This window comes from Hyla sarda, chromosome 11 (assembly GCF_029499605.1).
Source record: "Hyla sarda isolate aHylSar1 chromosome 11, aHylSar1.hap1, whole genome shotgun sequence".
In the NCBI taxonomy this organism is placed as follows: Eukaryota; Metazoa; Chordata; class Amphibia; order Anura; family Hylidae; genus Hyla; species Hyla sarda.
Window position 1 is genome coordinate 18,891,392 of NC_079199.1, and position 23,652 is coordinate 18,915,043.

The following is a 23,652-nucleotide window of genomic DNA, read 5'->3' on the forward strand; positions in this document are numbered from 1 at the left end:
AAATCATAATATTTCTGGGGGCGATTTATCAAAACCCGTCTAGAAGAAGAGTGGTGCTGTTGCCCATAGCAACCAGATTGCGTCTTTCATTTTACACCAGGCCTCTTTAAAAAGAGGAAAGAAGCAATCTGGTTGCTATTGGCAACTGCACCACTCTTCCTCTGCACAGGTTTTGATAAATCTCCCCTCTATGAACACCATGCTGTTGTGATGGAGTAGGGCCCCATTCCAAGTCTTGCCTGTATTGTGTTTGTATTAGGCTGGATTCACATCACGTTTTTTTCCCTATACGGGACCGCATACGTCTGGGGGGGGGGGAGCTAAAAATTTTCGGTTTTCTACCTGACCTAAAACCGTAGTCAACCACGGTTTTAGGTCCGGTAGACAACCACATACGGGGAAAAATTAGTCAACCGGTTCACTCCGGTCAGCTCATTGAAATAAATTACATACGGGACCGCATACGGCAGGGATACGGGAGCGCAAGTTTTTAGTTCCTACCAGCCGTATGCGGTCCCGTATAGGGAAAAACGTGATGTGAACCTTAGCTGAGTTTAGACTACGAGCAGACACTTTTTCTTTGACTTTTTTTTTTCCCACTGAATGTAAAAATGCCTCCTGAAGGGTTAAAAAAAAAATTCCATGTGGAGATGACATTACATATTATCTTGTTGACTCCCAGCTAGGGTCGCCACCTTTCTTGCAAAAAAAATACCGGCCATGCTTATTTGCATAATTAATTATATATGCGTGACATCACAGGATACACATATGCGGTGGGGGGTAACATTTTGTCCTATCCTGACCCCTATAACTTTATTGCTCCTTATATGGAGCTGTATGAGGGCTCATTTTTTGCGCTGTAGTTTTTAACAGTACCATTTTTTTTTATGTGACTTTGATGTGTTTTTTTCTTTTTTATTTTTTTAGCAAATTCGGGAGTTGCAGTTAGTTACTAACTATAACTCCCAGCACGCCCTGATACAGCCTGTGGTTCAGCAGCTGCCCCAAACAAAAACTACAACTCCCAGCATGTTGGACTGTATAATAGTATAGGTCAGTGTTTCCCAACCAGGGGTGCCTCCAGCTGTTGCAAAACTACACTTCCCAGCATGTTGGACTGTATAATAGTATAGGTCAGTGTTTCCCAACCAGGGGTGCCTCCAGCTGTTGCAAAACTACACTTCCCAGCATGTTGGACTGTATAATAGTATAGGTCAGTGTTTCCCAACCAGGGGTGCCTCCAGCTGTTGCAAAACTACACTTCCCAGCATGTTGGACTGTATAATAGTATAGGTCAGTGTTTCCCAACCAAGGTTGCTTCCAGCTGTTGCAAAACTACAATTCCCAGCATGCCCGGACAGCCAACGGCTGTCCGGGCATGCTGGGAGTTGTAGTTTTGCAACAGCTGGAGGCTCTGTGGTTGGGAAACACTGGTATAATATATGGTGCAACATTCTGGGAGTTGGAGGATTGGTTGGATAAATACCGACAGTGTCGGTAAAATACCGGCCAGGTGGCAACCCTACTCCCAGCTAACCTCTCGCTGCATTGTTTTTTTTTTTTGGGCCAAAGAAAAGAATTGCGCAGAGTTTTGTGTTTTTTTTTTTTTTTCTCCTTTTTTTGCTAAAACGCATTGTTTACTGCCTTATGCTTGTTTTTTTTCCCGAAGATTATTGTTTTGTTCTGTAGCTGATTGAAAAGATGAATTTACGTCTGGTTGTATCCATATATTGAATTCAGGAAAACCTCCCTGGAACTGGTTAAAATGAGACTGATACAAAGTGTTAATTCCAGGAAATTAATTGTCTCTTCAACGGTCTTAGGTTAGGGTCATAGCTGCTTTAGGCCATGTTCACACAGCAGATTGTCCGTGCAGAATTCCTCATTATTCCTCCACATGGACATTCTGCAGCAGAAGAGTCCTATTGATTTCAATGGGACTCCGCTGCACTGTTCACAAGGCAGAATTTTGGCAACAACAACATCTGCAGTGTAAATCCGGATTCCATCATCCGCAAAAACATTGAACCTGTTTTTATGTTTTTGCGGACCCCACAAAAAAAATGCCTTGCTGTCCATGAGATGTCACATTAGCGAGCGGTCCTAGCACCAGCATGTTCAGCGGAATGTTCGCACGGAAATTTTCTTAGAAGTTTCTGTTAAGCCCCCCCCAATAAAAAATTGTTTATACTGGACAAATCTTTTATTATGGTTCTGCAATACATTTTATATAATACAATGAAGGATGTCATTACAAAGGACAGTTGGTTCCAGAAAACAAGCCCTCACATGGCTTTATAGATGGAATATTTTTTTATTTTTTTGGGAGGACGGGGCTTAACAGAAACTTCTAAGAAAATTTCCGTGCCAACATTCCACTGAACATGCTGGAGGAAATTCTTTTCTTTTTGGATTTCTTTTGTCACGACCACAGTGCTCTCTGCTGACACCTCTGTCCATTTTAGGAACTGTCCAGAGCAGGAGAAAATCCCCATAGCAAACATGTGCTGGTCTGGACAGTTCCTAAAATGGACAGAGGTGTCGGCAGAGAGCACTTTGGTCAGACAGAAATGAAATCCAAAAAGAAAAGAATTTCCTCTATAGTATACTGCTGCTAATAAGTACTGGAAGGATTAAGATTTTTTTTTATAGAAGTAATTTACAAATTTGTAAAATTTTCTGGCACCAGTTGATTTAAAAAATAAATAAATAAATAAAGTTTTCCAGTGGAGTACCCCTTTAACATCTTTCTAAGAAGAGTGAGCCAAGGAGATGCCCAGTTCTCTGTTAATTCCAGTCTCCCTCTCTGTTGTCCTGCGGAGACCGTATAATGTGATCGTGTTGACAGGAGCCGGTGAGAGAGTCGGAATAGTTGACTGAGATCTGGTTGCTTGGCAGGTGCATTCACTATGCATTTAATGTCAGACAAGTGTCCTGGCTGAATAGCCAAATCCATTGCCTTCAGGGTGTTGTAAATTGCACATTCAATCACCCATCTACTTATCAGACAACAGTGTATTATTTCTATAGGTTTATACAGGAATCCAGCCCTGAAACTTAGGCTAGGTTCAGACTACGGAATTTCCGCCTGCAATTCCGCTTTGAAATTGCAGGCGGAAATTCCGCTTGCTAAAATTTATAGTGTAGCGAATGGTTTCACACTTCGGAATTTGTGAATGGAAAATCCGCTTGGAAATTTCCGCCTGAAGAAAGGCGTTGCTCTTTCTTCAGGCGGAAATCCGCGCGGAACACATTGCAGTCTATTGGAGACTACAGTGTCCGCGCGGTCCTAGCGCCGACTGATTCAGTCATAGCTGGCCGCACTCGGAATCTCCGGGCGGAAATTTTCTGCCCGGAGATTCCGTAGTCTGTACCTAGCCTTACTCTGATTAATACAGTGCCTATAAGGCTGCATGCACACCACGTTTTTGTTATACAGTTCCCATATACGGTTTCAAGTTAAAAACTGTATGGAACAGTATAGAAAACCGTATGCATTGACTTAACGTTGTAAACCATATGTCAAATGCATCATCTGGTTTAGTCCGTTTTGCGTCTTATATGGTTTTGTCCGTGTTTTTTTTTTTTTTACCTGTACCCAAAACCGTAGTCTACCACGTTTTTTGGTCCGGGTGAAAAAATGTATTAAACCGTGTACGTTTTTAAATTTTTTAAATTTTTTTTTTTATAACATGGGAGTCAATGGGAACCGTACCGAACCGTATGTGCGTACGATTCCATCTGGTTTGCACCATACGGTTTTTGACTTTTTTTTTTCTTGGAATTTCAATCAAACAAGTGAAACTTTAATCAAAATGGAGTAAAAAGTTAAAAAACGGATATGTTTTTTTTCTTAAATAACGGATGTAACCAGACATCATTTTTGAAACCATATACGGGTTGAAATTTGTACACACGTTTTGATACAGTTTAGTCAGGTTTTGAAAAATCCGTTTTTCACCAAAAACCTGATACGGAAACTGTATTGCAAAAACGTGGTGTGAATGCACCCTAAGCCAATGTTCACCAACCTGTGGCTCTCTAGCTGTTACAAAACTACAACTCCCAGCATGCCATGACAGAACTGAGCAGAGTCTGGGAACACCTATGTAAGTTGCTTTATATCACAGTAGCCCAAGCTGTGACTCTCCAGCTATCATGCCGGGACAGCCTTTGTGGGTTTAAAGGGGTACTCCACTGTTTATGTGCTGTTCGGGTCAGCCGCGCCCCCTCCCATAGACTTGCATTGAGGGGACGTGGCCTTGACATCACGAGGAGCATGGCCAACCCCCGGAACACTAAACACAGAATGCTGGCCAGTGGAGTACCCCTTTAAAGGAAAACAGTAAGCCTGTTTACCCGCACTAAACCTTATACTCTGTGGTGTAGTGCGGGTGATCAGGAGTCCAACGAGGGGGGACTTATTTAAATAGGTCCTGAGATATGTCCCCCCAGAAGATCCACTGCTGAATTCAGTGAATCGCGCACTGGGAGCGGGGCTTAGTGATTCCACTTCACTAGGATGTGAAGTCACAGACAATGAATATGTAAATTAGGCAGATCAAGCCCCGCCTCCTGCAAAGCCGTGCCCCCACTGTGCGATTCACTAAATTCCACAGGGGATCTTCTTGGGGGACATATCTTAGGACCTACTGGGCATATTTAAGTAAGTGACCCCTCGTTGGACTCCTGTTCACCCACACTATAAGCCAGTGTATAAGGTTTAATGTGAACGAGCTGACAGTTTTCCTTTAAGACACTTCGGAATGTCCGCACGGACAATGTCTGCGGACATTCCGGAGATATAATTGGACCTCACAGGAAGGCGCTGTTTCATATATGGCTATGCATTCCGCGCAGAGTCTGCAGAAAGAACGAACGTGTTCATTCCTTTTGCGGACATGGAAAACGGAATTTCCTGGAAATTCTGGAATTTCTGGCATGGAAATTCCGCTGTGTGCACAGTGCAGCAGAATCCCGTTGAATTCAATGGGGCTCTGCTGCAGCGGAATTTCCGTGTGGACATTCCAAGTGGAATTCCGCACGGAAATTCGGAGGTGTTGACATAGCCTAAGGGTTTTGGAACCCTGTTTAAAGCTATATACAGGGACCCTTCAGTGGAAAACTCTTTCCTAAGCTTAGTTAGTTAGAGATATATATATATATATATATATATATATATATATATATATATGTCTATTATTCAATTTTAAATGAAATGGTTCTATATGATCACCTCTTCCTCTCCTTAGTATTAACCTCCTATAAATAAAGGCATATATGCAGTTTAGGACTAGTTATTCATTGTCTTAGGGTACGTTCCCACCTGACGTATTTTGCTGCGTGTTTGCTGCTGCATATTTTATTTCCCAAGTCAATGGGTAAGGAAATACGCAGCAGCAAATACACAGAAAAATACGCCAGGTGGGAACGTACCCTAATAGGTAATTCATGAACACTGAGTCCAGTACAGAGCAAAATCTGTAAGGCATTAGTTATTTATTTTTTACATTTGATATGTTCATCTTCATACGTTTTTTTACTCAGTTTTTTTTATGCCATTTTTCCAAAACATCATGTTTTAGTGCATGAGCTTTCTTGGTTGCATCTTTTTGTGAGTGATGTTCTTATACAAATCATGTGATTCTCCCTAATTTAAAACAAGCCACAAAAAACTGGACACATTAGGAAATAAAAGTCTATAGCTATGTTCCCACACAGTTCTTTATTATGTATTAAGATACACCTATACATTTTTTCCCCATTGAATTCACTGACAGAACGATGCTCAGTTGACTTTTATTTATTTTTTTTTTATTTCATGGCCACTTTTATGGGCATAAAAAAAAAAAATCAAAAACTAAAAAAAATAGTTTTTAACATATCATGGCCCATAATATGGCTTGCCATTTTAATGTACTTAAACACTCAAAAATCTTTTGGAAATTGCAAGCAGAGTCTTGATTTACGTGGAAAATGCCCATGAAATGTACTTAAAATATTCCTAAAACAAAAACTTGCATAAAAATTGCCTGCAAATCTGATGCACATTTTCTTTGTAAATAAGGGTGCATTCCCACATGGCGTATTTTGCTGCGTATTTGGTGCTGCGTATTTTCCTACCCATTAACTTCAACAGGGAAAATAAAATACGCAGCAGCAAATACGCCGTGTGGAAACGTACCCTAAAAGGGTATTTTTGAGCCTTTAAATACACCCTCAACGAGTGTTTCACATACAGGGAGCCTCCAGCTGTTGCAAAACTACAGTCAAATGCTGTCCGGGTATGCTGGGAGTTGTATTTATTTTTTTCAACACCTGGAGGCTCTCTGAGAAACACTGCCTTTTAAAATATGCTTCATTTTGAAAAACCACCACAGACCCCCCCCCCCCCTCCCAAATGCACCCAAAGGATAGGGTCACATGTGCTGTGTTTTGTTGAATATTCTGCTGTGTATTTTCTGCAGCTGATTTTGCTACCAATTAACAATGGGTAGGAAGACCTGCAGCAAAATACGGCACGTGTGTCCCTACCCAAAATGAGGAATAACAGCACAAAAATAGTAACTTGGGTTTAATTGTTCTACATGTCCCCACCGCAGTGTTCCTCAACCTGTGACTCTCCAGCTGTTGCAAAACTATAACTTTAGCCTCGTCTTTCATTAAAAAAAAAAAAAAAAAAAAAAATGCAGGTAAAATCGCAACAAAAAACTTGATTTTTTTTTTACATTTTTATTTTTTTTTAAAAAAGGAATGTGTGACAGACTTTTTGTAAAGCCTTAGTTTGACCACTACAGCAACTATTTATATATATTTTTTCTTTAGTAGCAAGGCTATAGAACAGTGGTCCCCAAACTGTGGCCCTCCAGATGTTGCAAAACTACAATTCCCAGCATGCCTGGACAGCCGTTGGCTGTCCAGGCATGCTGGGAGTTGTAGTTTTGCAACATCTGGAGGGCCACAGTTTGGGGACCACTGCTATAGAAACTATAGGTACCAAGAATTGTTATTGGCTCCTTGGCTAATGGACTTTGTCCAGCTTTGTGCTTCCAGCCATTGCAACACTACAACTCCCAGATGTTTTTCCAGATTGGGGACAGGAACCAATATGAGTGATGATCTCTGTACAGTGCTGCAGAATTTGTCAGTGCTATATAAAGCAATAACATAAAATAAGCACATAAAGTAATGTGCAGAAATGACTCCTAAAGAACGTGTATCTGAAACGTATCTTTTTATTAGTTATGGGAATTCGGCTACAGCACGTGTCGGTGTGAATAACTCGCATCTGCTGTCTTTAATGGTTTCTTTGTGTCTCGGAGATTATAAAAGTGAAATAAAAAGGAAAGAAAGCGAGAGAGGAAACTAGAAGCGCATTGTACAAAGTCGGGGCGTATCGGTTCACCAGAGATGGAGCATCTAATGTCACTGCTGGAGCCGGATGGTCTGCAGTTTGCATGAGCCTCGAGGCCTCTGTTTGTTCTGAAGCATTAAATTACACCTCAACTTCACACTTTGACAATGAGCCAATAACTCGGGGAAAAGAGATCCGACTTTATATGCCAAGGTCTGCCCCGGGGAAAGAGACCATGAAATCCCGACCCAGGTCCTTTTATCATATGCAAGACAATATCCTCAATGACTTATACACCAATCAGCCATAACATTAAAACCCACCCTGCAAAAAAATAAACCCTCTGAGCCATTGATGCCTGGACTTCATGTCTGAAGGTGTCCTATGGTATCTGGTACTAAGACATCAGTGGCTGATCTGGTTAGGCTAGGTTCACACTGGGTTAGGACTTTCCTTCCGTATCCATTGGCATCCCGCCAAAAAACAGGATGGCGACGTATACTCTGATAAGAGTGCCGCGGGTGATCTGATCATCCATTCAAACGCATGCATTGCCACTGATGCCGTGATCTGAGGGGTTAAAGGGGTACTCCGGCCCCAAGACATCTTAGCCCCTATCCAAAGGATAGGGAATAAGATGTCTGATCGTGGGGGGGGGGGGGGGGTCCCGCTGCTGGGGACCCCCGCAATCTAGCATGCAGCACAAATCTGTAAGTACTGCCGGAAGCGCTTGAGGCTTTCAGCCTTATGCCTTCCGACCACGGGGACGGAGTATTGCGACGTCACGACTCCGCCCCCTCAATGCAAGTCTATGGGAGGGGGCGTGACAGACTTGCATTGAGGGGGCGGGGCGTGACGTCACATTGGGGGGGGGGGGGGGGTCGTGACTTCACAATACTCCATCCCCGTGGTCAGGAGGCAAAAGACTGAGAACCTCCAGGGCTTCTGGCAGTACTTACAGGTGGGTGCTGCATGCTAGATTGGGACCCCACGATCAGACATTTTACCTTTTGTATAGGGGATAAGATGTCTTGGGGCCGGAGTACCCCTTTAATGGCAGACATCAGCGGGAGTGCAATCACTGTTGTGAGATACTGTTTGTTGTAGCTGTATGCAGTGCTCAAGAAAAATAAATGTAAAGTTGTTTTCCTAGGTGGGTGGGGAGACAGCTGTACGTCTATTTTAAAACTGGATTCTAACTTGCAGTTTTGAGTCAAAAGTGACATGCATGTGGCGGTATTATGGATCTGTATTGTATGGAGCATTAATAGGGCTGCCAGAGAGTTGCATGGGGTCTCTCTACCTCTTTTTGCTTCTGACATCTTACAGAAGTTGCTCTACTATAAAAGTTCAGCAAAACAAAAATTGTAACATGTTCCATCGGACTCTGTATGCACTCGTGAGGGTCATTTTCTCCACTACTTTGGCTATTCATTGTAACAATGGCCTGCAGTGAATAGAGTGGTCCGGACATAAATTATCCTCTTATATCATGCCCCATCTATTTGTGCATTGGCCATTGAAAATAAATTCTGCTAAGACCGAATCCTTTGTTCTGTTTCCAGGTGCCGCCCAAGGGAAGACACAACCACTTGTGAGAAGATTCTGCCGTCGTATACTTTCCTCTTATGCCCACGACTAAGCCGCACAGGATTGCATTTAAAGGTCGAGTTAGTCCAGATTCATGGATAAGTACGAGAAGATTGGCAAAATAGGAGAAGGTTCCTATGGAGTTGTTTTCAAGTGCAGAAATAGAGACACGGGACAAATCGTGGCTATAAAAAAGTTCTTAGAGTCTGAAGATGATCCAGTGATAAAGAAAATTGCCTTACGGGAGATTCGCATGCTTAAGGTACCTGTCACATAATTTTTTAATATAAACGCATCTACTGTGCAATAGATGATCTGCTGGCTTTTATCTCATCAGACCAGTGGTCCACAATTAGTAGCTCTCCAGCTGTTGTATAACTATAACTCCCATTGTGCTCTGACAGCCTTCGACTGACAGAGCATGTATATGCATGAAATGTGCATTTTTAGTATTACACAGGATTGCAGGCATTCTGTAGGTAACGTCTATATCTCCAGAGCCTTTCCTAATCCGATTTATAAGGTATTTATCTTACTGCTCATCTGTGCAAAATTTACTTGATATGGTAATGAACACATTGGGGATTTGTGCAGGAATATAAATCCATATATATATTATACACTTAAGGACCAAGGATGTACAGGTACGTCCGGACTTCCTGGTGCCTAATGACCATGGACGTACCTGTACACCCGTGGGAAATTCCGGTCTCCCCTGCTCGCCAGCAGGCACCCGATGCAAACCCCTGTTGGCGATCGCCGCAAATCGCTGGTCAGTTCAGACCAGTGATTTGGGATTAATAATAACAAAATATGTCAAATCATTTACCATACACCGACTAAAAAGATTAATAGCAGAATAAACATATACCTAAAAAATTGACTCTAAACACTCATTTAGGCCATGGGGGGGTCAATGTATTTATTTAGTCAGAAGATCCAATACATCTCCCTGTGGCACAGATGAGTATAGTTACCCTCAGGTACTACATCTAGTGGAAACGTTCTCAAACCACTAGGATCTCCATTGTGGTATATGGAAAAGTATCTGGAGACACTGGAGCTCATATTTATTATTGATCTAAGATCTATGTTTATTTAAAGGGGTACTCCGCTGCCCTGCTTCGGAATCTCCGCTCCCCAGCGTCCGGAAGTTTAGTGTTCCGAACACTGCGTTCTGGCTTCCGTGTTCAGGGCTGCCCCTAGTGACGTCACGCCCGCCCCCTCAACGAAAGTCTTTGGGAAGGGGGCGCGATGGTCTTCGCGCCCCCTTCCCATAGACTTTCGTTTGGGGTGGGTGGGCGTGACGTCACGAGGGGCAGCCCTGAACACGGAAGCCCGAACGCAGTGTTCGGAACACTAAACTTCCGGACGCTGGGGAGCGGAGCTTCCGAAGCAGGGCAGCGAAGTACCCCTTTAATCTGTCTGTAATCTGAGTGGTTTTATGAGCTATATGCTTACAACACTTACATCGTGTCAAACCGCACTTCTATATCCCTTTCAGACAGATGTGGTTCATCGTTTTTACTTTCATCGTTTTTTGCTTCCTAGGGACTGATGGAGCAACAATATTTTTCAAAGTGTGGGCTCTTCTAAAGATACATTTAGGCTTCTTCAAATTTTTTTTAATTAATTTTATTTTTTTGTTTCTATAACCTAGCCTCTCTTATTTATAAAATATCTATCATCTAAAAGATTTTTTAGTCTGTAACTAAAATTCATCAAAGGTATTACCCTTGTAATCTCTGTTTTTGCCAATTTGAGAGTTTGTCTGCAAACCATAGCACCATTTTGGCAAATTCCGATCTAATGTCTACAGGCAGCTAAATAAACTTTTCGGTTTCGGGAAGTAGAAAATAAAACAAGATAATTTGAAACGAAACCTTTGCAGCAGGACGTCCCATCTATTGGTATTTATGGGCATCATTGCTGCTTGTAAAATTTTCACGAGTTTAGGCTTCGGTACCACTTGTAAAAATTTTCACGAGCTTTCTTTCGTCGTCCTGGTTTGGAATGGCCCGGCACCTCCTTATCGGTGCGACTTGTGGAGACCTGCTTGAGGAGTGTTTTCCTCCTCTTGGTCAATAGTAACCACCTCTGTTTATTGACCATTGGAATGCCAGGCTCTATCTGGCAACATGTTTGTGTAGTTAAGCTGCTCTGATCCTACCTATACAGGCCTGCTAAAAAGCAAATATTTAGTGAACGCTGAGTTGTAACCAACAATACCTGCCTGTGTGCGAGAGATGGGTAGGAATCCCATTTGTGTGTGTGTCCTGTGAGCAATGGGGAAGGCCTGGGTTTCAATGGCTGTGTTTGTGTTTTGATCTTTAGCGGTATTAACTAATGCTTTGACATTGTCTCCAAGACATGGGACATGTAAACCCCTCCAGGCATATTATCCCATGATAAAGGTCCTTTATGACATTTGACATAGGATATATATATAAAGGAGGAAGAACAAACAGGGAAGCTGCCAATATTCGGCATGTTGCGCTTTGTTTTGTGCGTCTTTGTTCATCCATGATACAGGGCATATGGCCAACCAAAGATGTCAGGGAGGTTCTCATAATAGGATAAACCTACAGCAGGTTGCCCCAAACCTGCGAAACTACAACCCCCATCTTGCCCTGATTAGAACTGAATAGGATTAGGAAACACGGAGGTTGATTGCAATATATCAGTGTTCACTAACATGTGACTCTTCATTTCTTGCATAGCTTCAGCTCCCAGCATGTCTATGATGGAATTAGTAGTTTTGCAACAGCTAGAGAGCCACAGGTTGGAGATCACAGACCTATAGTATCAGCCAACTGGGCGCTGTAATCACTACGATGTGATCGGTCTAGGATTGTCCATGGGCTTTGCACACTTGTGGAGCCACAATGAAATAATATACTAAATATTAACCACATTAGTTTATTGTATGGCAGATTGATGGCAACGCTCTTGATCTACAAATGCATCCAACAAGAATTATATTAAAGAATGGAGCACTCGCCTGGTCTGAATTAACATCGTGCTTCTTTATTTCGTTACAGCATAGTAGCGTTCCAACGTATGTGTGAGAGCGGACGGAAACAGAGGGGTGGGGGAGTGGGTTGGGCAACGGTCTGTATCGCGCAATCAGCGCTCCGTCAGGCTGATTGCGCAATACAGACCGTCACCCAACACACTCCCCCACTCCTCTGTTTGCCTGACGAACGCTGATTGCGCGATACGGACAGTCTCCCAACCCACTCCCCCACCCGTTTGCCTGACGAAGCGCTGATTGCGTGATACGGACCGTCTCCCAACCCACTCCCCCACCCCTGATTCCGTCCGCTCTCCCACATGTGTTGGAACGCTACTTATGCTGTAACGAAATAAAGAAGCACAATGTTCGTTCAGACCGGGTGAGTGCTCCATTCTTTAATATATTCTTGTTGGAAGCATTTTGGACTTTATAAGTGAGCAGCGGAATGGTCTTAATTAGGGATGTCCCGATACCGATACTGGTATCGGGGCCGATATTAGCCATTTGCATGGTATCGGGGACTCGTTTAATATCCCCGATACCATGCCCGATACCTGGTGCCGCTCTGCTGCCCCGTTCTCCCGTCCTCCGGTCCGCATAGTGTCGTCCTATGGAGGAGCATGTGACATACACGTCACTCCGCCCCTGCGCCCAGCGTAACGCTACGGAGGAAGCAGAGTGACGTATATGTCACATGCTCCTCCATAGGACGAGACGATGCGGACAGGAGAACTGGGCAGCAGAGCAGCAGCACCCAACCTGAGGAGGGGGCTGCTACTGATGTCTAAAGGGGGGGGGGGGCCCTGCTGCTGTCTAAAGGGGGGGGGGCCCTGCTGCTGTCTAAAGGGGGGGGGGGGCGCTTGCTGCTGTTTAAAGGAGGGGCCCTGCTGCTGTCTAAAGGGGGGGCTGCTGCTGTTTAAATGGGGGCCCACTGTCTAAAGGGGGGCTGTGGTCTACAGGGGGGCTGCTACTTAAGTTTATAGGGGGGCTGCTGTCTACAAGGGGGGCAGCTGTCTACAGGGGGGGCTGCTACTAATGACTGCCGGGGGGCTGCTGCTAATGTCTGCAAGGGGATACTACCTTCTATTAAAGGCAATCTTACTACAGAGTCACTTGCACTTACTTGAATTTATAGGTAGATGCAGGGGACCCGGTTTCTGCCGCTGCTCACCATGTGGTCATCGGTCTCACCGCCAATGCAAATTCCCTGTTCTGTCCAATGGAGAAGAGAGAAATCTTGGCTCATACTACAGCAGCCGCCTCCATTGTACACAACAAAGAACCACATATCATACGGTAAACAGCACCAAAAATCGTCTCACCCTGGTGTCAGATTCCCTTTAAAATATGAGTACTCACTCCTGCTGCAGCCCTACTGTTTATGTTCTCCATGGCGCAGGCTAAATACAAGAAGTCTCTGGCGAGGCACCTCCTTCAGGCCGCGAAAGCAGTGATACCTCGAAAGTGGCGGTCTGTTGACCCCCCTACGTTGGACGAATGGATGGCGGAAGTTGCCAACTCACGTCAGATGGAGGAATTGATGTCGGTTCATCCTGATGACGCTGTGCGTGTTGAGGCCACTTGGCTCCCATGGGTACAGTTTTGTTCCTCCCAGAGATGCAGATCCCTGTGATTTCCCTCTCATTGGGTTCCCGTATCAATCCTACTCCCTGCATCCGTGCTGCTGTGACACCCGCTGGTTCCTGGCTCCTTTTCTTCCCTCCCCCCCTCCCTCTTTTTTCTTCTTCTCAGTCCCTCTCCTTTTCTTGCCAACCCTTGTCTGTATGTCCCTCTTTTACTGCTCAGAACCTGACTCCTTACCTTTTCCTCCTTCCATGACCCTCTCCCCTTTTCTGTTGTCTTATTGTTTTACATCTGTTCGCTTTCTTTCTCTTTGGTACTTCCACTGGCGCACCTATTGTTGATTTCAGATTCCTCATTAGGACTCGTACCCGACCTATCTGGGTAACCCTGGCCCTTGTGCCTGGGGCGTTATATGTTGCTCCTGATTGACTGTTTGTTGCACTACTTATTGTGGAATTTACCACTTGCTGTTCTTTTTTGATATATGACATGTCATGTGATTATGCATTGTTTAGCTGCTGTCCATTGGGCCTACCCTGGCCACCGGACTCCTTTCTCTCTTACAAGTTTGTTTATCCTGTTACTCACCTATTGCTTGTAATGCCTCTTTTACCACTTTCAATAAAACCCTTTTTTGAATTTGAAAAAAAAATATGAGTACTCGTACTTGGTATCAGCGAGTACTAGAATTAAAGTATCGGTACTCGTACTCGGTCTTAAAAAAATGGTATCGGGACATCCCTAGTCTTTATACCAGAAGAGCTTAGCGGCAGAAGAGTAGTGGAGAAGCAGTGCCGGGTATTTTCTGTTGCGGACTTGATCTACAAATGTTTTATGTGACAATTTCGTGAATGCTGAATGTCACTGTTTCTATTTGTTTTTGGCTCAGTTTTCTCTCATCTGTTCCTCTTGAGTTTTTGTCATTGGTCCCATGACAATGTATGTCTTTCTTTTGCAGCAATTAAAACACCCAAACCTTGTGAACCTCCTGGAAGTTTTTAGACGTAAGAGGAAATTACATCTAGTATTTGAGTATTGTGACCACACTGTCCTCAATGAACTGGACCGACATCCACGAGGGTAAGTGCTGAATGAGATTTAAGGTGACTATACACATATAAAAGTTAAACCGCCTGTATAATATTGCGTAGGTCACCCTCAGGCTCTGACCCATTGAAGCCTTCACACCACAATAACTCTGATGGTGTCCTGTGGTATCTGCGCCAAGACTCCAGCAGCAGATCCTGTATGTCTTGAAACTTGATAGGTGTAATCTTCACAGATACTATGTAGGGGTGCACCGAAAGGGAAATTTTGGTCCGAAACTGAAAATTTAGGGTGTGCTTGGCCAAAAAACAAAACCCAACATGCATTGGCCTGCCCACTTTTTTAATATAGTTTTTGTAAAATAGTTTTATCACTTTTTTTTTTTTGTTTAAATAAATTTGTGATTTTAAGTAATCTGAAATTTAAAACTCTGCTAAAAATTATTAAAATAATTTTATTTGGCCAACATTTTATCCAAAATTGTCCATAATACAAATAAAATTTCAATTAATTCAATAAAACATACTGATGCAAAATGGTAAATTAAAGGGGCTAAGTGTCTGAACATGGGATCTGACCTCTGGGACCCTTGAGATTTCCTGAAGGCTTTTCCAGCCCCCACCTTCCGAGGCCAATCACCTGCAACCAATGATTGGCTGAACGGGCAGTCAATGCTGAGACGACAAGATAGTCTCGGAAGGTGGGGGCTGGAGCACTTGGCGTTAGCCAAAGCCCTGTTTCTGCGTTTGTGAAAAATGCAGCAAGCATTATGTATTGGCTCTGCTTTAGATGGGCTGTTCCTGGGGGAGATGTGGTGATCCTGTTGGTAAATCTGCAATGAAACCAAAAACTCTTGGTCGTCAGAAAACAATCTATTTGCCAGGGCAGGTGGGTGAAAAGGAAAGGAAGGGAGCAGGGATAGGGATAGGAGCAAGTAGGGAGGGGGAATAATCCCCCTAGGCATTCAGAGTGAAGAAAATGGAAACATTATAATTTAATAATTCGGAAAATTACACATGTGGCGATACCAAATATGTGTATTTTTTTTAAAACTTTTTTTACACATTTTTTTGGCCCCCTTAAGGCCTCTCTCTTCCCTAGCGACCCCTATACACCAGGGAATAGCGACATTTAATGTTTGATGTTTGGATCTGTATAGATCACAGTATTTAACCAGTTAAATGACAGACATCGGAGCGATATCCAGTGTCCGTCATTACCCGTAGATGTAGGCTGGTGATAGCAGCGGGCATCTCCCAGTTATGACGTTGACCCGACCCGCGGGCTAACTTCCTGTCGGGAGGGGGTAAAGCCTCACCCATAGAAATTTTCGGCGGGAAATTCCCTTAGCCGAAAGGGCTATTTTCAGCCAATCATTTTCGGCGACCGTAATTTCGGTATATTCCTAATACTAAGTGTAACTGAGATCTGGGAGATTTGGAGGCCAAGCTTCCACCTTGATCTTTGTCATGTTCTTCATTCCTAAACAATGTTTTTTAGTGTGGCAGGGAACATTATCCTGCTGAAAGAGGCTACTGCCAATAGGGAACCTCACTGCCATTAAGGGCAGTAATTGGTCTGTACAATATTTTTAGGTTGGTGTTATGTGTCACAGTAACATCCACATGATGCCAGGACCCAAGGTTTTCAGTGGGACATTGGCCGAATCATCACACTGCCTCTCCTTACTTGTGATCCCACAGAGCATCCTAGTAAGTGATGCACTAACACACATCCATTCACATGAGCAGGCTGCTGCCTTCAATTGCTTTATGCTCTGATCCTCTTGTTCCCATTGTAGACAGGGGTCAGCATGGGCGCTTTGACTGGTCGGCAGCTACACAGCCCCATACTCAGCAAGCTGTGATGTCCTGTGTAACCTGGTTCCTCTCTATTATAGCCAGCGGGAACTTTTTCAGCAGTTTGCTCTACAGCAGTTCTTCTGGGGAATTAGATCAGATGGGCTAGCCTTCATGGAGTTAAAGCTCGTATCAGAGGCATCTCTCATAGAGCTTTCACTGTCCTTCTGTCTACTAATCCATTAAAGGGTGATCAGAGCGGGTCCTTCCTCTTGGACATCTATTATTGGCTAGAAAAAAGGTCACCCCTCCAACCCCATACACACACACACATACACACATACACACCTTTTTCACAGAATTGAAGCACTTTACGGGTACGTTCACATGTACAGGATCCTGCACGATTTGTAACTGCAGGTTAGAAGCTGCGCTCAGTCATTTAGTTTACATTGAAATCTGTAGCAGAAAATCCTGCACATCAAATCTGCGTATGTGTGAAGTACCCTAAAGGGTACGTTCAGCTGAGCGGATCCCATGTGTATTTTACGCTGCGTATCCGCCGCCTAAGGACCGCTGTATGATGCCTTTTACATGTACCTGCTCGGAGCGGCAACACGCATGCGCTATGTACTTGCACACATCGCGGACGCTCTCCCTGCTCTATGTACTAGGCCGAGAGCTGCCGCGATGTGCGAGTATACTGACTCGCAGTATCCTCGCACATCGCAGTGTGTCTGCTCGTAGCGGCATATTGCCTCTCTGAGCAGGCACATGTAAAGGCACCATACAGCAGTCCTTCAGCGGTGGATCCGCAAGCATAAAATACACTTGGTATCCACTCTTGTGAACGTAACCTTAAAGCGGAACTGCTTTTTCTAGAGAAAACAAATCTGCTGCTGCGGATTTGGAGATTCATACTGTGAGTTTGCTTGCAGATATCCGTCAGTCCCATAGAAAGTGAATGTTTATCCGACTACTGCTCCATTCAATGAATCTTATGATCGGTGGGGGTCCCAGCCGTTAGACTTCCACCAGTTGGGTACTTTTCTGTAACCTATGCTGTTGATAGGACATAAGTTTTAATCTTGGGATAACCCCTTTAATATAGTGGCAGTGGATGCATCAATGCGTTCAGCAGGGAAGGTATGAGAGATATAATGGCCGTAAAGGTTGTCACTCAGCTTTCCTAGAAACAGACATCACACACAAACAAAAAAACCTGAATATAATACGACTACGAGAAAATAAATGAAGAATCTTCATGTTGAGAACCCAGTGTGATCCTGTTACAGTTGTGGATTCCTAACCCTGACCCCCCCCCCCCCCCCCCCGTGACACTCCCCTGGTTACATAAAAGGTATTAGTAGTCCTGGCTGTCACTACTGAATGTTCTGTTTGCCTTCAGCATTGTGCAAGCGATACTTCATTCTAATTTATTGGCCTGAGCTCGGAACAGTGACTTGGTGCTATGGCAATATCTGATAAATCTGTGGAGCAGGTCATGTATTGGATCAAGGGCTTATATTCACCTGATTGATTGAGGCCTCATGTAAATAGTGACCTGTCCGGGGTGTTGACTTACAGTTTGATAAGGAGCTGGGAGTGACCTCTACCGTCTCAATTTGCTGCTTATATGGGGATTAAAGCACAAACCTAAAATCGTGTTTGGTTTCCTGTTTTAAAGATTTAAATCCTGAGGTTTGTGCCTTTATTTATTAATTTTTTTAACCCTTTTATTATACAAAATTCTCATCCATTGATTGGTTGTGAGCATGTGTAGTCTTTGCTTCCCTTTTGTTACTATGCACAGAAATGACAAAGTAGTGAAGTAAACCACTCCGGCTGACGGGTCACACACAGAAATATCGAGATTTGTGGAAATAAGTTCCTCTGAATGAAGGCGCTGGTCCCCAAGTGTTTTAATGGCGTTTTATTTGCAACGCGTTTCGTTCGAAACGCGTTGCAAATAAAACGCCATTAAAACACTTGGGGACCAGCGCCTTCATTCAGAGGAACTTATTTCCACAAATCTCGATATTTCACTTCCATCGAATAGACTGACGTCACCACGGGAAGTTCCTCATGGCAGCGGTCCAGCCGTTTCTCCCTCCAGACGCTACTGTAGGTGTTGTGCCCTGAGCGCAACACCCAAGGGTAAGAACCCATCTTTGTCTCTCTTCAGATACACCCGTCAAACGGTCCTCACTAGGGGCGCACCTCTTGTTGTTTTTTTTCTCCCTTTTATAATAGGTCACACACACAGAGGGAGCTGACAAACAGGACTATGTCCATTTTGCAGCCGTCTGCTGCTTCAGCTGGTCCCAGCAACCAATACATGCATCAAAAAATTTACAATATTTAATAGAAACACCAACTCCGGTGACAGAGTTCCTCATTGTCTTCTCACTCTCTTCTTTTATCCTCCCATTTTTCTTTCGTCTTCCTTTCTTTCTCTTTCTTATTGCCCATATAAACATCCTTTTTTGCTCAACCATGCCCCTTTCTATTGACCTTTTTGACATTTTATTTCTAATTCCACATCTGCAGCACATAGAATTCAGACAGTGACTATTAGGAAGTAAATGGGGACATGCTGCACACATTGCAAGCACCTATTTATGCTTATCTGAGCTATTCTTATTGGATTATCTGACTTCATCAGATCTAAGATTCGCCGACTGGTTTTAAACTGGAGAAAAGCCAGAAAATCCTTTGTAGTGAGCAGACACCATACACCTAAGTGCAGGTTAAGTGCTTGTTACTTTGCTAAGCAAATTGCACTAATCTTATGTAGGAGGAAACAGTCTCCAAAACAAACAAAGGTTTTATAAGGAGCACAATATTCTGCAGCAACCCTATTGTTCTACTTGGGTCATATTAAACAGTTGCAACGCTCATCACCCTCCTCTCTATATTAAAGGGGTACTCCGATGGAAAACTTTCTTTTTTTTTTTTAATCAACTGGTGCCAGAAAGTTAAACAGCTTTGTAAATTACTTCTATTAAAAAATCTTAATCCTTTCAGTACTTATTAGCTGCTGAATACTACAGAGGAAATTCTTTTCCTTTCTGGAACACGGAGCTCTCTGCTGACATCATGACCACAGTGCTCTCTGCTGACATCTCTGTCCATTTTAAGAACTGTCCAGAGTAGGAGAAAATCCCCATAGAAAACATATGCTGCACTGGACAGTTCCTAAAATGGACAGAGATGTCAGCAGAGAGCACTGTGGTCGTGATGTCAGCAGAGAGCTCTGTGTTCCAAAAAGAAAATCATTTCCTCTGTAGTATTCAGGAGCTAATAAGTACTGAAAGGATTAAGATTATTATTATTATTTTTTTTTTAATAGAAGTAATTTACAAATCTGTTTAACTTTCTGGCACCAGTTGATTTAAAAAAATAAAAATGTTTTCCACCAGAGTACCCCTTTTTAATAGAGCCTACCAGGAATGAGATGGAGGGGACATGCTGTGGACTACTGAGATTGGGACCAGAAATTAGATGCATTTGAAGCAATTCTGGGAACCAGAAGAGAGATGGGGAGCCATGCTGGGAACCAGTAATTTGACGCATTTTATAAGACATTTGGGGGGGGCGCTTCATTGGATTTGTACATATTATTGTGTTGTGAAAAGCTGCATATTTGATGGCGAATGCCCTTTGGATTTTGCTAATCATTAAAGGGGTATTCCAGGCAAAAACTTTTTTTTGCCTGGAATACCGGAAAGTTACTGGCTCCGGAATACTGGCTCTGGAAAGTTACTGGCTCCGGAAAGTTAAACAGATTTGTAAATTACTTCTATTAAAAAATCTTAATCCTTCCAATAGTTATTAGCTTCTGAAGTTGAATTGCTGTTTTCTGTCTAACTGCTTTCTGATGACTCACGTCCCAGGAGCTGTCCAGCTCCTATGGAGATATTTTCCCATCATGCAAGGGATATTCTCCCATCATGCACAGCTCCCGGGACGTGACATCATCATTGAGCAGTTAGACAGAAAACTTCAGAAGCTAATAGCTATTGGAAGGATTAAGATTTTTTAATAGAAGTAATAAAATTGCCAGATACCAAGAAAAGCCCTTAGGGAACGGCTTAGATGCTGCGGTAACAAACAGAAGACGGGTGGAGTGAAGTAATTTTCCAGGGTGTTTTTTGTGGGCTGCTTCAAATTCATTATACATAGTACACCTGTTTGATTAACTTGTGCAAGTATGTCAAATTTACCTAATCCAAAAAGCATCCACACAGCACACACACTTATAAATTCTCATAATAGTTTTTTAGCCTTTTCCTCAATATTTGTCTGTACATGTTTGTTAACTTCTTTAGATGCTTGAACTAGAAGTTTTCAGCAGACAAGTGCAGTATAATCAGATTTCTTTGTCATTATCATGGACTCAGGTCCTGGCCTAACTGCTTGTCTAATAAACCGAATTGACAGCATCATAGATTCTGATAATGCTGTCATTTTGGGTCATTAGACCCTTGGTCGGTGCCTTAAAGGGGTACTCCACGGCTCAGCATTTGGAACAAACTGTTCCGAACACTGTAGCCGGGAGCTCATGACGTCACGCCCCACCCCCTCAATGCAAGTCTATGGGAGGGAGTGTGACGGATGTCATGCCCCCTCCCATAGACTTGCATTGAGGGGGTGGGGCGTGATGTCATGAGGGGGTGGGGCTATGACTGCACGAGCTCCTGGCTACAGTGTTCGGAACAGTTTGTTCCAAATGCTGAGCAGCAGAGTACCCCTTTAACTTGCATCTGTAATAGTGACACAACTATGCATCCATATTAGGGCTTGTTCACAATTATGTGGAGCTCCGTTTGCAGTTCCGTCAAATTAAAATTACCGAACTCCTGTAAAATGACTGGATCACGATCTGACCCCATGCAAGTGAATGGGGTCTATCAGAACCCAGCAGTAGCCGTTTGCTTCTGGCCCGTTTCGGGTTGGATGCAAATAGCAATGTGAATGTAGCCTTACACTGGTGTGAAACTGGCATATGATGTATTTTTCCACTGGGAAAACTGTGCCGTAGAATACATGGCAGAAATCCTTTGCATACTATTACTACATATTTCTCTCTAATGCTGCAGTTTTGGATTCAGTTTTGGATGCAGTTTAGCCTCATTCAGTGGAGCTTATTTGTGTCCCGGCTACCTGATGAATTTCCGCACAGAATATGTGCATCAATAAATGACGGTAAATATTTTTTTTTACAGAAAAAGTTCTACACTGTGAACTACAAAGTGTAAATGTATTGAAAACAATGGGAATTCGAGCGCATTCCAGTCTCATTTCACACATATTCTCATGTGGAAAACCTACTAGAGTACATATGACAGGCTTACAAGGCAACAGTCCAGATACATTGAGGTTCGGAGTAAATGTTTCTGTTCTTTCTTTAGTGCAGATGTTATGGATATGGAGCAGTACCTGTATAGCAGATTTCTGTATACACCAATAAAGACCAGGACTTGTTCTTCTATTTGACTACATTGACCTTGGGCTTGTTATCCTATTGTCTGGGAGTTTATAAGCAAACACAACATTGCATTTATATATTAATTTTTTTGTTAAATTGCAATCATATCAGAACCCGGAATGTGAGAAGTTAAATGCACCCGGGGGCCTTTGGTATTAGTAGCGGTGAATGGAGCCCAATGTGCCGAGCCTTTTATGGGGCGGCCTGAATTGACAGCTGCTTTACAACACATCCTGTGTGTAGATTCACGGTTTTATGAGTGGAAAGGAATTCATTTCAGCGCATCCTTTTGTCTATTTTGTGGCAGCGCAATCCATCAAGTGCATTAGGGTCGGAAATGGGTTAATACAGTCTAAACCGGGAATGGCTATTTATCACCACGCCAACAGGGTCCAGTTTACCAATTTACAGTCATTTTATATGTTTTGTGTTGATGCTGTGTCATATATGCCAGTAAAGTGGTAAACCAAGTGACTGAATGTAGACAGAAGAACTGGGCTCTGCTATATTTAACCTATAGGAGCTTTTAGGATATCCCATTCTACATCCATAGACATCGGTATGGAGTTGGTCCCCTCTTTGCAGGTATAACAGCTTCCACTCTTCTGGAAAGACTCTCTACAAGATATTGGAGGCGTGGGAATTTTTACCCATTCACCTAGGAGACCATTTGTGAGGTCAGACACTAATGTTAGATGAGAGAACTTTGCCTCCATTCTGGTTCAATCCAAAGAAATTGGATGAGGTTGAGGTCTGGACTTTCTGCGGCCAGTCATGTTTTTCCACACCAGACTCTCCTCCATGTCTTTATAGACCTTGCTGTATGGACTAGGGCACAGTCATGGTGGCATAGAAAATGGCTGAACCCAAACGGTTCCCACAAAGTTGAAAGCAACATTTGTCCACAATGTCTGTTGGTGTTAAAATATTAAAGCGTACCTGTCATACTGCCAAAATAAGTGATAATGTTGCTCAGTACCTAATCCTGATCATGTACACATCATTTTTATGTTTCTTGGACCTATATATCCCTAACAAGTAGCATTTATATCTTGCTCACTTGCTTTGTCTTTTTGCCTTGTGGAGGGGGCGTGTCCATCTCTCTCCCTCACTGTGATGACTCATCTGCTCTGAGTCTGGGAGCAGCCTGGCAGTCTGCAAATCCCTGCACAGTAGTTTTTATGCATACATTTTCTATCTGTTCCTTAAAAAAAAAAAAAAAGCTGGATTATAATCAAAATAGCGGTCACTGTGTGTCATTCAGGTTTCACAGACTCCTGAATGTCTGATCAGCTTCTTTGTCATTCAGGAGTCAGAGAAAGCTTTGGCTGTTCAAGCATGCTGGGAGGTGTAGTTTTGCAACAGCTGGAGCTGCAGTGTTTATAAAGCTCTGTGGTAGAGCAGTGTTTTCTTTAGCTGTTGCAAAACTACAACTCCCAGCATGCCCACACATCCCAAATATGTAGTTTTGTAAGAGCTGGAGGCACACAGCTGGAGAATACACAGCTGTTGCAAAACTACAACTCCCATCATAAGAGTTGTCGTTTTGGAACAGCTGAAGGGGTGCAATGGTTGTCTCCTATACTGGATACCAAGACACTTCACGGACGGTATTCAGTATGCTGCAAAATACAGAGTAGTCTGACTGCATAAAGATCGATGACCCCCCTAGTGGCGGCTATTTTAATTTTTTTTTTTTTTTTTTTTGTGTGTGTGAAATTGCCTTTTTTATTTAAATGTATATTTAAATAAGTCATCTTATCAGTAC

At 43.2% G+C, this 23,652-nt stretch overlaps 1 protein-coding gene across 3 annotated transcripts in view; it reads left to right on the forward strand.

Moving 5' to 3' along the window:
- Nucleotides 1-23,652, forward strand: part of CDKL1 (cyclin dependent kinase like 1) — a 42,776-nt gene that overhangs the window by 4,213 nt on the left and 14,911 nt on the right. For 2 of the 3 annotated variants that reach the window (XM_056546658.1, XM_056546659.1), the window contains exons 2-3: nucleotides 8,923-9,209; nucleotides 14,506-14,627. In XM_056546658.1, the coding sequence (XP_056402633.1) occupies nucleotides 9,042-9,209; nucleotides 14,506-14,627 (290 nt within the window). In that variant the 5' untranslated portion in view covers nucleotides 8,923-9,041. Of the gene's footprint in view, nucleotides 1-4,648; nucleotides 4,670-8,922; nucleotides 9,210-14,505; nucleotides 14,628-23,652 lie in introns of those variants that run through there. The other variant, XM_056546660.1, reaches the window with a different exon arrangement.